Source organism: Caretta caretta, chromosome 8 (assembly GCF_965140235.1).
Source record: "Caretta caretta isolate rCarCar2 chromosome 8, rCarCar1.hap1, whole genome shotgun sequence".
In the NCBI taxonomy this organism is placed as follows: Eukaryota; Metazoa; Chordata; order Testudines; family Cheloniidae; genus Caretta; species Caretta caretta.
In genome coordinates this window covers 79,815,993-79,831,597 of record NC_134213.1, presented here as the reverse complement: position 1 = coordinate 79,831,597, position 15,605 = coordinate 79,815,993, and the positions used below count along the sequence as shown (strand labels likewise).

The window sequence follows — 15,605 nt, the reverse complement described above, 5'->3', positions numbered from 1 at the left end:
CTATCCAGGTTCTCATAGTGCACCCATCGCTGTGCTATCACTGCAATAACGAATAACAAAGTGCCTTGTGCAGGAGCAGAGATTTTGGTGGTCAATTTCCCGCGGACAGATCAGCCACTACCTGTGTTTGACAGTCAAGGTACAATAGTCAACGGTTGGGCTTTTCAAAGCAGTGCCGGGGGGGGCCTAGGTCCATAGCTCCCTTCCAATGTAATACCAGGGGAATATTACAGACCCACCCCGCCCCGGCCTGGATTTGAAAGTTTCAGCCACTGTCATAGGGAAATTGGGTGAAATGCTGGCCCCACTGGCGCCAGTGGGTGTTTTGCCAGTGACTTCACTGCGGGCACGACTTGCCCCGGAGAGGTCCCCAGCACATCCCACTCCCCGAGCAGCCGCAGCCCCCGCCCGGTCCCCGCGGAGCTGCGGCCGGCCAGGGCTGGACTCCGCGCGGCCCCTGCCCAGAGGGACTTTCCGCAGCTGGGCTCGCGGCTCCGGCAGCCCAGCCCGGCCGCGGCACCCCCCACCCCGCCCCGGCAGCTACTCACCGCCGGCCACCTGCTGGGTGCAGTCGCCGTCCCGCTTGCCCCGCTGGTGGGAGCCCGGCGTCTGCCCGCCCCGGCATCCCGCGAAAGGGGCGGGGGCAGGACGGGCGGGGGCCGCCTGCCCGCGCAGCGCCAGGCGAGTTTGGCAGCAGCGCCCGGCTCCGGCCGAGGGCGTGAGCTGGCTGCGCTCACCCCTCGCAGCCCGGCCCCGCCGGCGGGGCTGGCTGCCCAGGCAGGGGAGGCGAGGGGAGTTAACCCTTGGGGCGCTGCCCACGCCTGCTGTCTGGGAGCGCTGCAGGAGCCCGTGGGCTGCCCGGCCCGCGGAAGCGCTGGGCGTTCGACACAGCTCTGGTGGGAGGGCGGGAAACGCTGCGCCTCCTCTAGCGGCCACGGGCATTGCGCTGGGCAGATGCCCCCTCACCGGGGCGTTCCAAGCCAGGCCTGGCGGCCTCCCCCAGCTCCTTTCCCACCACGGCCACCTTCCGTGATGCTTTTCCGTCCCTGCCCCGTCCTCCAGCAACTCCCAAGCCAAGAGGAGTACCCAAAGCCCAGCCTTCCCTGCAGGGGGGTGGTGAAGGTGGGCAGGGCCTGATATTTCCTCAGCAAAGACCCCAGGATCTGGCTTAGGGAAAATAGCCCTGAGGGTGACATTCTGCTTTTGGACATTTGCTTGGAACAGCCATTAATATCAATGGGATTGAGCCTTCACAAGAGAGGTCAGAATCACTGAGCCCAAATTAAGGGACTACTGATAAATGGTGGTGCCATTGCCTATCTCCCAGAACACCGTGGCAAGATGTGGAAGTGGGAAAGTAATCCTTGGAGTAGCTACTTATTGTAGTTGTTGAATCACATTTATCATGCTATCTACCTAACTTTACCCACAATATTAGGTAATTCATTGTTCTCTAATCATTTCTCCTTGACTTAAACAAACACTTCAGGCATAAACTGGCTTAACTAAGGAAGGCAGCAGCTAAATGGTATTTTAAAACTGTGCTGTTTTCATGCTTTCAGAGGACAAGGCAAAAATTAATGCAGCCAAAGGATCTGTGATGCACCTACTGTTGTTACACTTCTAAATGCAAACGTTTAAGTGACCTTCTAGTGACATCAGATGACCATTCTGAATGTGGACATAAGGGCATCTTATATTTTTTTCCAAAATGTTGTTATTAAAGGCCCCCTGTCTGAATGAATTCCCTGTGCATCACTCAGCATAACATCTTGGTGGAGTGTGCGGGGGAGTGGAGGGGGGAGGGAAGGGGGTTGTTACAAATGCTTCAACCCTTTATGACTATACAGAATAATTTAAAAAAATGTGAGAAGCTTGATTGTCCCTCCCCCTGCCCAATTTCTCAAACGTCTGATAAACATTGGCTTCACTCTGGCAACAAAGTACATGGCTTTTTTCCCTAAAATGTTGTGTAATTCCCCAAATGGAAGCACACTGGGGCATGAGGAGGTAGGTTTCTATTTTAGTGGGTTTCTTTTCTGTTCCATTTGCTATTGTGTATGTGCAGTGGAGGCTAAAGTGATCTGAATTGTTTGGTGAAACTGACTCTTAGGTGTGCACTCTGAGCCAGTTTACAGCAGCAGGTAATGATCAGAATGTATTTGATTCAAAACAGGAGGCGGCTCTGCCTGCTCAGAGGAGGCAGCATGGTTTATGAATTGTGAAGTGTGGGGTAGTAGCTGAATTGCAGGAATACTTTCAAAAATGCTGCCTTTTTTAAGTTTTGAGGCCTGAGACGCTTTGGATGTGGGTACTTCAAGATTAAGAAGTCATTATTATTTAGACCTGGCTTATAATTAGCCTGTGGAACTCATCACCACAATACACTATTGAGTCCATCTGGTACTGATCTCTGTCAAAGACAAGTTATCAAACCACTGGTCTGATCCCATATGGCAGTTAGTGACAATACATGAAGCCAAACTTATCAGGAATACTAAAGATGGTGAATGTTAAACTTACCAGTAATGGAGCAGATTGGTTCTCCAAAGCAGTGCACACAGAAAGGATGCAGAAGAAAATAACTCCAGTGACAGATAATATCTGCACAACACAGAAGAGGAAGCAACAGAAACACATACAGGAAGCTAAGTAAAATATGAAGTACACAAAAGCATTACTCTGGTTCCCCAAAAACTCAGTGATGTGAAAAATGTCTGCAAGGGTATCAGCTACACTTATGAGAAACCAAAACCTCCATTACCAGTTAGCTTTGAAAACCACATCTTCACATTTTTACAGAACTGTGGTCATGACTATTTCCATCCATCTTGGACCTCCGTGGCCAATTATCTGTTTGCAAAGGGTTTTGAGTGCTCACAGATCAAATGCCATAAAATAATAAACATGTCTGTTGACACCTGGAAGGGTATTTGTTTTATAAGTGCCTCAATCTTTCTTTTCTCACTGACTAAATTTTTACTGGGAACCACAAACTTTGTTTCTCGCCCCCTTTTTTGCCATTGCTTCTCCAGAGAGTTTTGTTTTTAATGAGCAAAAGAATATATTAAAAAGAAACTTGACAAAGAGTAAGTTTTAAAATCCATACACAAGATAGAAAATTGGGAAAATCTTTCATTCCTGACCCCACTCATAGCAACAAACTGCTTTATCCCAGAGTTATCCTCCATCTTTCTGTCCAATTCATTTAGTCACAGCATAGTCCAGCATAATGGATAAATTATCATCCTGGCAGCAGATTTGATGCCAGACACTAGCTGTTGGTTTCTGGGAATAAAATGGGCAAGAAGAGCATTGGCACAGCTACAGTGTTTTAAAGTGTAGACCTGCCCTCCGTATATGGGCACTAGTGAGACTGATGCTGGAGTACTGTGCACAGTGATCGTGTTCACACACTAAAAAGGATGTTAAAGAAATTGGAGAGGGTGCAGCATGGAGCCACAAAAATGTTTCAAGGGCTGGAGAAAATGTCTTACAGTAAGAGACAAAGAGCTCTGTCTGCTTAGTTTATCAAAAAGAAAATTGAGAGGTGACTTGATTACCATGTACAAGAACCTTCAGGAGAAGAAAATACCAATACTAAAGAGCCCTTTAGTACTACCAATCAGTTAAAGGCCTCACAAATACCAATGGCTGGAAACTGAAACCAGACAAATTCACTGGTACAAATAATTAATATTGTTCTGATATTTAATCGCCTTCAAACTTCCAAGGGAAGTGGTGGACTGTCTGTCTCTTGATGTCTTCACATCAAGACTGGATGCTTTTCTGGAAAATATGCTTTAGCCAGACAAGTGATTGGGCTCCATACAGGGGTAACTGGGTGAAATGTAATAGCCTGTGATATACAGGAGGTCAGATTAGATCATCTAACAGTCTCTTCTGGCCTTGAATTACAGTAACTCCTCGCTTAACGTTGTAGTTATGTTCCTGAAAAATACTACTTTAAGCGAAACGATGTTAAGTGAATCCAATTTCCCCGTAAGAATTAATGTAAATGGGCGGGGGGTTAGGTTCCAGGGAAATTTTTTTCACCAGACAAGAGACTATATTTTTATTTACACACACACAGTATAAGTTTTAAACAAACAATTTAATACTATACACAGCAATGATGATTGTGAAGCTTGGTTGAGGTGGTGGAGTCAGAGCGTGGGATATTTCCCAGGGAATGCCTTACTGCCAAATGATGAATTCGCACTGAGCTGAGACCTCAAGGGTTAACACATTGTCGTTAATGTAGCCTCACACGCCAGAAGGCAGCACAAACAGAGAGAGGAGATTCAGCATGGCAGTGGCTGCAAATATTCCCTGTGGAAACTGAACGTGATGATGAACCCATGCTATCCCACTGGAGCGCACCCCTCCCTCCCCTTTCCAAAGTGCTGGCGGGGGGGGGGGGTGTGTGAGTGTGAGAGAGAGACAGACACACCGTAGGTGTGTGTGTATAAATATATACTATATATAAAACAGAGAGAGACGACTGAGTGTGAGAGAGAGAGAGATACATGGTGTGTGTGTGTGTGTGTGTGTGTGTGTGTGTGTGAGAGAGAGAGAGAGAGAGAGATGCGCGTTTCCCCTTTAAGTACTCTGACCCCACTCTAAGTACACTGCCTTTTTAAGTAGAACAGCAAATTGAGACAGCAGCTGCTGCCAGCAAGCTCCCTCCATCCTGAGCCCTGTTGTGTCATCTGTAGAGATGGGGTAAAGAAGCGGGGAGAGGAGGCACACTGACATTGGCACCCCTCTTCCCTGCACTTGCACAGCAAGCAGGAGGCTCAGGGAACAGCTCCAAGGCAGAGGGCAGGAGCAGCACATGGCAGTGAGGGGAGGGACAGCTGAACTGCTGGCAACTGATAGCCTGCTGGGTGGCTGCTGCACAGGGAACTTAGGGGAGCGGATAGGTGGGCTGCCTGGTTCCAAGCCCCCATCAGCTAGCTGCATCGGGCTGCTCTTCCTACATGCAGTGGACAAAGCAGGCAGCTGCCAAACGATGTTATAAGGGAGCATTGCACAACTTTAAATGAGCATGTTCTCTAATTGATCAGCAATGAAACAATGTTAACTGGGACTTAAGTGAGGAGTAACAGTATCAATCTGTGAACCCACACATCTGTTTTCTGCTTTTGTCTATTTAGGCCCTGATTCTGCATTACGATCCAAATTGACGGATTGTTGAACCCATATGGGGGCCTCACTGACTTTGATGAGGCTCTGTACCGATCACAGTCAGGGCTTGGATTGAGAGTTCTTTGGGACAGTGATTGTGCCTTCCTAAAATGGTGATTTTTTTTTTTTGATTTTTTAAAAATAATGTAAACAGTGCCCACATATTCAGTAATAACAAACACTACAGCAACCTGATTAAATTAAGACTTCATGGTCTAGATTCAGATCTACGTGCTTTTGCAAATATATCCAGGGATAAAGAAACACTGGGAGAGAAAGTAGGTCAATTAGTGAGGAGGATGCAGTTCATGACTACACTGATTGACATATTGAACTGTTTATTTTTTGTTAGTAGACACAAGTTTGGGCAATTAAGAAGGGCAAAGAAAGACCTTGTAAAAATAGCTATTGATAAAAAGTAGTTAAGGGAACATGAAAAAGTTGAATATATAAAGAAGTAGGTCAAGATTTCATGCAGCATAGGCTAAGGGGCTCTACTAACAAAACCAACAAGTATTGTTATTAATATTAGTTATTTCTGAAGCCTTTTGGAGGACTGGGAAAATACAATACAGATGCTCAAGAAGAGAGAAGAGGAGCGATCCTAGCAATTTCCATGTGGTAAAGTTCACTTCAATATTATGTGAAATTACATCTGTAAAATCTGATAGAGTAAGGGCAGCACGAGCAATAATCACTCACCCAGATTGAGCAATATGTAGAAAACTGGACGTTTAATATGTGTTTGATGAAAAATGCCACCTCTATTTTTAGAATATAATTTCTGAAAACACAAAGCCCTGGTATTAGTTCTATCAGTAGTTTGGGGCTTTATTATGATCTATTATTTGTATTTTGGTAGCACGTAAGAGCCCCTACCATGGACCAGGACCCCATTGTGCTAAGGACTGTACAACAGAATGAAGAGACGGTCCCTACTCCAGAGAGCTTACAATCCAAGTAAATTCTCCCCCCACCCCACCCCACCCATGTTACACCAATGCATCTGTCTCTTTTTCCAGAATCAGCAAAGTACGGGGTCTAAATTAAAATTTAAAAAGCAGGGCTTGGGGGCCAAAGAAATCTGGGAGTTTGCTAATGTAAGACATAAGATGAATGTGGAAGTTTACACAAAAGCTGCCAGTTCTATAGTCCACCCTGCTGAAGTCAAAACGAAAGAGCAGAGCATTCATTTGCAGCATGAAGGCATCTTCCTTCTCAGAAAGGTGAGGAATTGGGAGATTTTAAAGAAAATGATTGTTTACAGCCCATGTAAATTGTGCTCTGCTCCCAAAAATGTCATGATTCATGACCAACCACCACTGAGACATTAATATAGGTTAATTCTAATTAAAAGGTCCCATTTACACCTGTGCCATCAGCATAGAACTTGAGGTAATACAGCAAACACCACATAAAGACTCTAAATCTGGGCACATACATTCATTGTCCACCAGGTCAACCCAACACTTCATTGTAGATAGTGTAATACCTGTGCATGATGCAGTGAGCTAAAAAGTTTAATTCTCTCTTGCTGATATTTGTAGATCACCAATCACCGTGGTATCTAGGCACTAGCTTTCAGTGCTACCACTGCCCTTCCTTGCTTTGGAGTGTGTGTCAAACCCTATGTATTTCTTTAACTTTCATTAATTTATTTTTTTCTAAGTAACATCTCAATAGCTTTGGAATAATGTTACCTTGCTTGTTAATGGATGAGAGTAACTTTCTTGCTGTTTCAGGTTCATCAGCATTTTACTTCTACATTATGACGACCTCATCCATTATATTTTATTCCTAGAAGTGCACTTAAAAAAACCCCCAAAACCAATAATGCTAAACCACATCATCAAATGTCAAATGCAGACTCTTACTAAACCAGGAATTTAGAAAGTTGCTGTTCTTCTTAGCTACGCACTGCCCTGCACCTCCCTCCCTGACCTGGAACAATTAAATATTGATACCTCCACCTTGTCGCCCCACCCACAGACACCTAGAGAAACCCATCACTTCATCCTGCTTCGCAACCATCATTGTACTCACCTGCCAGCCAAGGCCACTGGAGACTGCAGAAGTTACTGTTAACACCTCTTCAATATTTACCCCACCACTGCTGGAGAATAAGACCTTGTCTGCAAAGGAAACTTTTTCAGTATAATCTAAAGGTTTGAATTTAAACTGACAGTTATTCTGGTATAACTCTGTTGACACCCTTAGGCCAGGTCCATACTGGAAGCACTTTGCTGGCATAGTACACCAATATCCATATCCAGGCAAAACCTTCAAGCACAGGGCTGGCCTTGGTAAGATTATCATGAGGGCTGCTGCCCTGCAATTAAAGGTGGTGGTGTCACACACACACACACACACACAGCCTGCAAAGGACTGCTTTAAATATTGGCCTTGTGGTTTTCAGTTCTTTATGATGTATAAAGAAGGCCCAACAACGAAATAACAAAATTATGATTCTGTGTGGCTTTCTTACCTTAAACTCAGGAATATGAAGTCTGGTCTTTGCTGGCAGACCACTGGAAGGTAGAAAGGACATTTATTGAGGGCTCTGAACACTGTCATTGAAGGGCTGCAGGTGTTACGCTTCTTATATTTAAAGTGCTAATCATGACAAATGGGTGTTACAATGAAGTTTGACATAGTATGGCTAATAATCCCTTCCCCCACCAAACAGTTTAGTTTATACCCTCCTGGCTCTTGTGCTGCAACTCTTGCACTACTGTTCTAGCCATCAGAGTCTGCCAAAGACAGGAGCTGAATTTCTAATATAAAAAGCAGCACAAAAAAGGATTTATTTTTCAGAAACTCACCCTTTTGCTACTTCTCGATGCCTTAAAATGTACCACAATCAGGCACAAGCCAGGTTTTTTGTTCCTTTTCAGGACATTCTAAAAGTAAGGTATGAAATACTATTAATTTGAATAATTTCTCTCTCAAAGGCAGGAATATGTCCAGTACCAGCCTACGTGTCTCCCCAGTCCACCATGACAGAGCCAAAAAACCCCCTTTGTTTGTTTGTTATATTTATGTACTTACAAGAGATGCACGGAAGGCAGCCAACCATCCAGGGCAATCCAAGTATCGGGAGCCTGGTGGGAAAAGGTCGAGAGTCAGGAGTAGGAGAAGGGTCTGGTGTGCCAGATGAGTTGAGGAGCACAAGTAGGGAAGTAGCGGGAGTGATAAGAGGGGGCTTGGAGACCAGCACTATCACATATTAGGATCACTTCACCCACTTTATATGGCAACAACCGTCATCAGTAGCACAACAAATGGATCAGGTTTTTTTTATTCAGTCTTTAAATGCCAAAGATGTATTAGAAAGTTATATACAATTTGACATTGCCTTCTCTAACAAATTGATAGTAACGTATATATTTAAAAAAACCAAAAACCCTACCAAAACAAAAAACTCCACCACACATGCTGCTCCCCATTGGGAAAGGATGAGAAAATCACCACCACATGACAGACATATGGCATGTTACTTAATGCTCTACTGCAATGCTCTCATTCTATGGTAGCGGTTCTCAAGCTATGGGTCGGGACTCCAAAGTGGGTCGCAACCCAGTTTTAATGGGGTCGCCAGGGCTGGCGTTAGACTTGCTGAGTCCCGGGGCTAAAGCTTCGGCCCTGGGTGGTGGGGCTCAGGTTACAGGCCTCCCACCCGGGGCTGAAGCCCTTGGGCTTTGGCCCCCCTGCCCAGGGCAGCAGGGTGCAGGCAGGCTTAGGCTTCGGTCCCCACTCCTGGGGCTATGTAGTAATTTTTGTTGTCAGAAGGGGTGACAGTGGTGCAGTGAAGTTTTCTGTTCTATGATGATGAGCATGGTATAAGAGCCTACAGGGGATAGACCAGCAAAGCATTCAGGATTTTGGTTATACTCATTTTCAAACCCTCCTTGCCTTTCTCTCTCCTTCCACCCCACAACCAAGAGCCCAGGGATGCTCAGCATCCTCAGCACTTATGGATTATGTAGCTCAGTGCAAGGCCCAGCTGCAAATGCTGTAGCAACAGGGTTAGCTCCCACAGCTTGAGAGAGTTCTTTCGGGAGTGCCAGCCTGCAGCTTAGGAGGAACAGTACTTAGCTTTATGTAGCACATTCCATATTCACCATTTCCCTAAGGTGCTTTGCGGAGCGAGGAATAAAGTTAATAAATCAATCTATTTTCTTAACTCCAGTAGTGGGTTTGCCATCGGAGCATCCGTCAGTTAGAACCTGGGTTCAGACCATCACGGCTGTCATTCATTTTCTACCAACATTAGATTGTAAGCTATTTCCAGGAGGGGCAGTAGCTCAAATCCAGTTTACAGGAGTAAATCCAGAGCAACTCTAGAGACATCAAGGGAGTTCACTCCAGTTACACAACATAACTGAGCACAGAATTTACCCTGTACCGCCTCACATGGTATGTTCATAAAGTGCTGTGCAAGTTACCAGTAATTCAAGAAATAAGAAAACAGGTTTGGTTTGATTTTTTGGCAACACATCTTGCAGGACCACCATCTTGGTACAAAGGAACACATTTTGAGTCAGCAGTGTGCCCTTGTTGCCAAGAAGGCCAATGGCATTTTGGGATGTATAAGTAGGGGCATAGCGAGCAGATCGAGGGACGTGATCGTTCCCCTCTATTCGACATTGGTGAGGCCTCATCTGGAGTACTGTGTCCAGTTTTGGGCCCCACACTTCAAGAAGGATGTGGATAAATTGGAGAGAGTCCAGCGAAGGGCAACAAAAATGATTAGGGGTCTGGAACACATGAGTTATGAGGAGAGGCTGAGGGAGCTGGGATTGTTTAGCCTGCAGAAGAGAAGAATGAGGGGGGATTTGATAGCTGCTTTCAACTACCTGAAAGGGGGTTCCAAAGAGGATGGCTCTAGACTGTTCTCAATGGTAGCAGATGACAGAACGAGGAGTAATGGTCTCAAGCTGCAGTGGGGGAGGTTTAGATTGGATATTAGGAAAAACTTTTTCACTAAGAGGGTGGTGAAACACTGGAATGCGTTACCTAGGGAGGTGGTAGAATCTCCTTCCTTAGAAGTTTTTAAGGTCAGGCTTGACAAAGCCCTGGCTGGGATGATTTAACTGGGAATTGGTCCTGCTTCGAGCAGGGGGTTGGACTAGATGACCTTCTGGGGTCCCTTCCAACCCTTATATTCTATGATTCTATGATTCTATATGTTCAGGGATAGATTAATCAAGGTGCTTCTGCTGGAAAATGTGGGGTCTCGGCTGCCCAGCCCCAGAATTAATATATGCATCACTTAACAGTCTCAGCAGAGTTTCATCCTTCGTCTGACAACTATTTGTAAATAAATCACAGCCAAAATTTCCTCTTAACTCGCTAGACCATATTTAAAGGCTCTCACCAAGACATGAGTTACAGTCAAACAAAATATGGATAAACATTGTGTTTGAGATTTTTAACAGTAACTAGAAGTTCCATACACTGAATACTGATTTTAGCACTTCTTTATGGAGATTTTTTAGTAAAAAAGCTTTTTAATGCAGAGGATGGTATGTCTAACTGGGGGAGACAGCTTCATAGTAAAGTGCCCATTGCCTATAAAACATTTCATTTTTTATAGCATCTTTTATCCAAGGCTCTCAAAGAGTGTTTTACAAATGCTTCTAGGGGTCTCAATGCTCCCATTACATCAGATGTAAGCACTTTCCTTCCCACGGGGAAAGAGGACCTAAGGTCAATAGCAGAGCCAAGAATAGAAATGCAGAAAACCCAAGTCTCAGTTTGTTGCCCTGATCACCAGAGCACACAGTCTTCCTAACCTGTGACTAACCACCTTTGCCATCAGGCACTGTATGCTTGCTCAGATTAATCAAGACGCTTGAAGCAGTAATCCATCTCATCTGAGGACTGTGGTTACAACCAAGATTTTCAAAAGTGAGTAGTGATTCTGAATGCTTCAAATTTGGGGTTCCAGACTTGAAACACCTTAAGAAACCTGATTTGCAGAAAGTGCTGAGCACCCTCCCCTCAGAAAATCAGGCTGTTTTAAGGGGTCTCAGGTTGGGCACTCATATCAACACAAAATCACCAACCACTTGAAAATCTTGGCCTGTATGAACAGTCTTTGAATTTGCGACTATATATTCTCCTTCTCTCAACCTGTGCTTGGAATAGAAACATCAGTAAATCAGTGCCCCAAGTAATGTACTTTTAAAAGGGATTTATTCTGTATGGAACTACCATGTCAAACTTGAAGGGTAAACTAGGCAGAAATTAGGTGAGTTTTCATTAAAAAGTTATCCCTTGTGTGATATCTGTGCTGAAAGCTTACATTCACATCATATGTGACTTATTTGCCAATAAGTAATGTGATGAAGTACCCAAACGAACATACTATGTGTCTATCACACACACTGAAGATTTTTTATATAATGGAGTAAGCCCACCGCCAGAAGACAAAGGAAGTGGGCAACTACAAATTGCTTTTGTTTCGTACAAACAAACTGGTAGGCAAGTTTAGCGATATATAAATGGCTTAACAATTAAATCAATCAATTTAACGCACATGAAGACAATTATTTTGCATTTTTGTACAGCTCTGCATTACACAAATTTATTTCAAGCAACTGAATCATGTTTTATGTCAAATAGGAATTACAATCTCCATTTCCAATACATCACTTTAAATGAATGACCTGAAACACCCCTTACCAATAACTGCAATATTCAACATTCTACTTAAAAACAAGTGTGTTTAATCCTTTTTAAATATGTTCCTTAATATAAATATTTAAGAATCAGAAGATTAGTTTGGGGCCTGATCTGAAGAAGGTGCTGAGCAAACGACAGCTCCCACAGACAGTGTCTCTCAGGTTCAGGCCTCAGACGGTAGAACACAGAGTGGGAATGGTCATCAGTTCATCATTCTAGTCCAAAGAAAGGTAGCTTTTGAATTTCCAATGTGGTCACCCAGCTGACACCAACCATTAGCAGCTTTTTGCCCTGCTCGCCTCCCCAAACTATTGAAGTAAATAGGATCATAATGTTTACAAGGAAATAGCCCCAAATGACAGATCTTCTTGAAATCTGGGGGGCTGTTTTTCCACAGCTGTTTGTTCCTTCTGAACATTCTTGAGCAGTGAATTTCAGCAGTAGGTTGTCAGTTAATAAGTATCAAGTTGTCATCACTTCCTCGTCTGTAAAAAGGGGGCAGAGAGAAGAAAAAAAAAAAAGAAGTTGGTATTTTTAAATTCTGTACTTAATAAGGACAACATAAAATCCTTGGTATATTTAAAGTTAACCATGCTGAATTTCCCCTCTCTCTCTCTCTTTGATGATTAAGGAGGATCTACCTATACTCCTTGCCTTTATGACACTCTCAGAAAAAGGTTTTTTATGGATTGGCCTTTTGCAAGAAAACCGAATATGCTAAGTACCCATGAAATCAATTCGGTCTCGGTAATTTACAGTGGTCACTAGCAACCTCTGATTAGCCTGAAGTCACAGCACCTTATTTGTTCATTCATCAGCCAGATGGATGTTCAGGGAAACAGAAAGTGCTAAAAGTGACTAAGCTGCACAACTGAGACAACAGATCCACCAGTCTGAACTTGTTGTACCATTTAGGGCTCCCCTGACTGACATGCTCAGCTAAAGACGTGTGGAGGCGTATAGTTTAAGAAAATATGCCCTTCACTGGGCAGCAGTACTGTAAGCCTGCCCATCCTGGTAAATGCAGCAACATGCCTTGCTCCCTACCTCCAGGGCAGGAGATAATCCCCCTCATACCCTGTTGCAATTTGTAATTTCCTACTTCAGCGCCGCAGCGCCCAGCTCCAACTAGTTTCTACTAACCAACAGCAAACCAGTGCACTGGAAATGCTGGGACGCCAAGGAACCCAAGTCTCTGAGCCCAAAAGAAGCGCCAGGTTTCAACCCAGCTGCAGGTCTCCTGCTGAGGAAGCTGAACTCGTTTCCTTCTTTCAGCGAACAGTCCGTTAAGGAGAAAAGGATCTAGAAGCTTGCTTGCAGCCTGCGAGAGTAGGTTTGAAGCTGCACTTAAGTTCACTGTACCTCCTACCTTTGAAGTGTCCACAGCAACTATCTGGAGATTTAGGTGTTCTTTTATTCCCCTCTCCCCCTCAAGCCAGCAGTTTTTCCTCAACTAAAAGACACTTCAGCCTCAGCCCGGGGCACAGCAAAAGCAGAAAGCTGTGGCTCACAAGAACCTTACTGTACAAGATCCATTGTTATAGATTTAGGAACACAAGATTGGCCACACTAGTTTGGGTCAGTTGATCACCCAGTTCTGCTACACTCCTCACATAACACCATGCCCTCAGGCTCCATCTGCCTCCAACCCTGCTGTGTATAAACCTCAATGCCATTGCCACCAATGCTACAGCTGTTCAATGCCAGCAGGCAGCAATCCACAGCCATCTACCTACCACTTTAACAGGGATTAAGAGGTGGGAGTGAGCTCAATACTATAGGATGAATGGTCCCTGCTCCTCTTTTCCCCCACCGAGAGAGAACATGACAGCCTGCTACTGGCCCCTTAACCCCTATAGGGGTCTGAACCGGATGAAATGCCTTCCAGTCCCATCCACATGGTCCCAACACAGGCCCTGCTCATAAATGATGGGCACTTCCAGGCAGTTCAGTGGAAGTGACCAAGGTTCTCAAGAAGTGCTCCCATTAAAACTAGAGGGGAGATAGCTGGGAATAGTTTCATCAGACAAATCTCAAGGTTTGGGATGGGGGATGGGTCACTTAAAATGAAAGAACAAGTTCTCTCTTGCTCCTTTCTACTGCTACCTGCCAACAGGTCTCCCACCTGGAAGTCAAGGTGGTCTTGGAGCCTAGCTTTGCTCCTAACAATTTTCAGTGCTTCCCTGACCTGATCACCACAACTCACTCCTTTAGAAATATTAATGATGCTATTTAGCTCTTATATAGCGTTTTTCATCTGTAGGTCTCCAAGGGCTTTATAAAGATTACAGCTAAACTCAAAAAGGTATCTTTCCCTGCCCCCTCCCCTTAACAAATTCGCTATTTTCTAATGCTAAATACAACAGAAAGGGATAAATATATTTAAGAGTCTGAACATGCTATAGTTAGATTTCTGGGCGTGCCTACCATAGTGAAACCCATACTTTCCAACGGACAGCTAACCTCATGGGTACTTATGAGAATTACATAGCTCATGGAATCACACTGCCATACTGACCTCCTACAACAGCAGATGAAAGGCATGGAAGCCTGTGGTTCTTTGCTATAGTCTGTGCTACTGCATTCTTTAAGGAATTCATGAAGATCTGTTACTGGAAAGCCGTTTTGCTGGTATTTCTGAAAAACAGGACACCTTATTTCCAGTGCATGAAAAAAACATTCCTTTTGTCATTGCTCGAAACCTGCCTCCATTCCACACTGCTCTCCCACACTTTTATCAGCTTTAACATCTAGATTAATAGTTGAATCAAACCGTCACTACCGCAGCAAACAAAGTGAGGCTAGGAGAGTGTGGTCGTGGGAACAGAAGAATGAGCTAAAGGAAACTTACATTGAAAAAAGAAAAGACACTGTTCAGTTATTTCTTTTCGCAGGTTACTTGCATAACCATCCAGTTCATTCCTGCGTGGTTCTATTTAACTGTTTTTATGTTGACTTTTTTCCTCCTACATAGTCACCATAAATGAGTGAGTTCTCCATAAATTAAAAATCCCAAGCTCTAAAGACCAACAGATTTGAAGCAGAGATAAACAGCAGCCACTTAGAAGTTTAGTCAACATTTTCATTCAGAGAAACTGCTATATAAAACAGATAAATCAACCTATTCTTCTCTGGGAAGTTTTGGGAAAATTCTATGGCCTGTGTTATACAGGACGTCAGACTAGATGATCACAATGGTCCCTTCTGGCCTTGGAATACTGAGCGGCTTCTCCTTTAAACCATTGGATCCACCTGAGATGATTAGGCAAGGGGAGAGAGAGAAAACAGAAGTGATCTCACTTTGAATATCAACAAAATTACTGCAATCCTATACCAAGAAACTTGCAAAACAGAGTCCTTGGTCAGCTGGATAGTTGTGGTCCAAATACTGCCACTAACAATTTACCACTATGCTGCACATGTATTCCCATGAGAACTAAAACAAAGAGACAACAGCCAAAGGCCAGTTACTGAATGCAGCCTTCTCACTGGTCACTCTAACCACCAGGACTTAAGTATATAGAAATACAAGTGACTACAAATGTAAAGAAAATACTGATGGAGGGCAAGAATGCAGGGAAGAAATCTAGAGAAGGGGATGTTTTTAATTCCACTCCATCTTTCACCGGAACTGGATAGAGTGGTTCCAGATCGCAGTTCATTAGTACTAGACTCAGTGGGTCTCTTTCATACCATGCACTCTACTAATTATCGAGCCAGTAATTTCT

General features: G+C 44.2%; 2 protein-coding genes across 5 annotated transcripts in view; both read right to left on the bottom strand.

Moving 5' to 3' along the window:
- LPAR3 (lysophosphatidic acid receptor 3) overlaps positions 1 to 1,047 on the bottom strand; it is a 46,404-nt gene extending 45,357 nt beyond the window's left edge. For both annotated transcript variants that reach the window (XM_048861957.2, XM_075131679.1), the window contains exon 1: positions 549 to 1,047. The gene's annotated coding sequence lies outside the window, so the exon portion shown is untranslated. The remainder of the gene's footprint in view (positions 1 to 548) is intronic.
- A 10,324-nt stretch (positions 1,048 to 11,371) lies between these two features.
- MCOLN2 (mucolipin TRP cation channel 2) overlaps positions 11,372 to 15,605 on the bottom strand; it is a 45,142-nt gene continuing 40,908 nt past the window's right edge. For all 3 annotated transcript variants that reach the window (XM_075131677.1, XM_048862022.2, XM_075131676.1), the window contains exons 13-14: positions 14,396 to 14,514; positions 11,372 to 12,362 (exon numbers count right to left, since the gene is read on the bottom strand). In XM_075131677.1, coding sequence (XP_074987778.1) covers positions 12,326 to 12,362; positions 14,396 to 14,514 — 156 coding nt within the window. In that variant the 3' untranslated portion in view covers positions 11,372 to 12,325. The remainder of the gene's footprint in view (positions 12,363 to 14,395; positions 14,515 to 15,605) is intronic.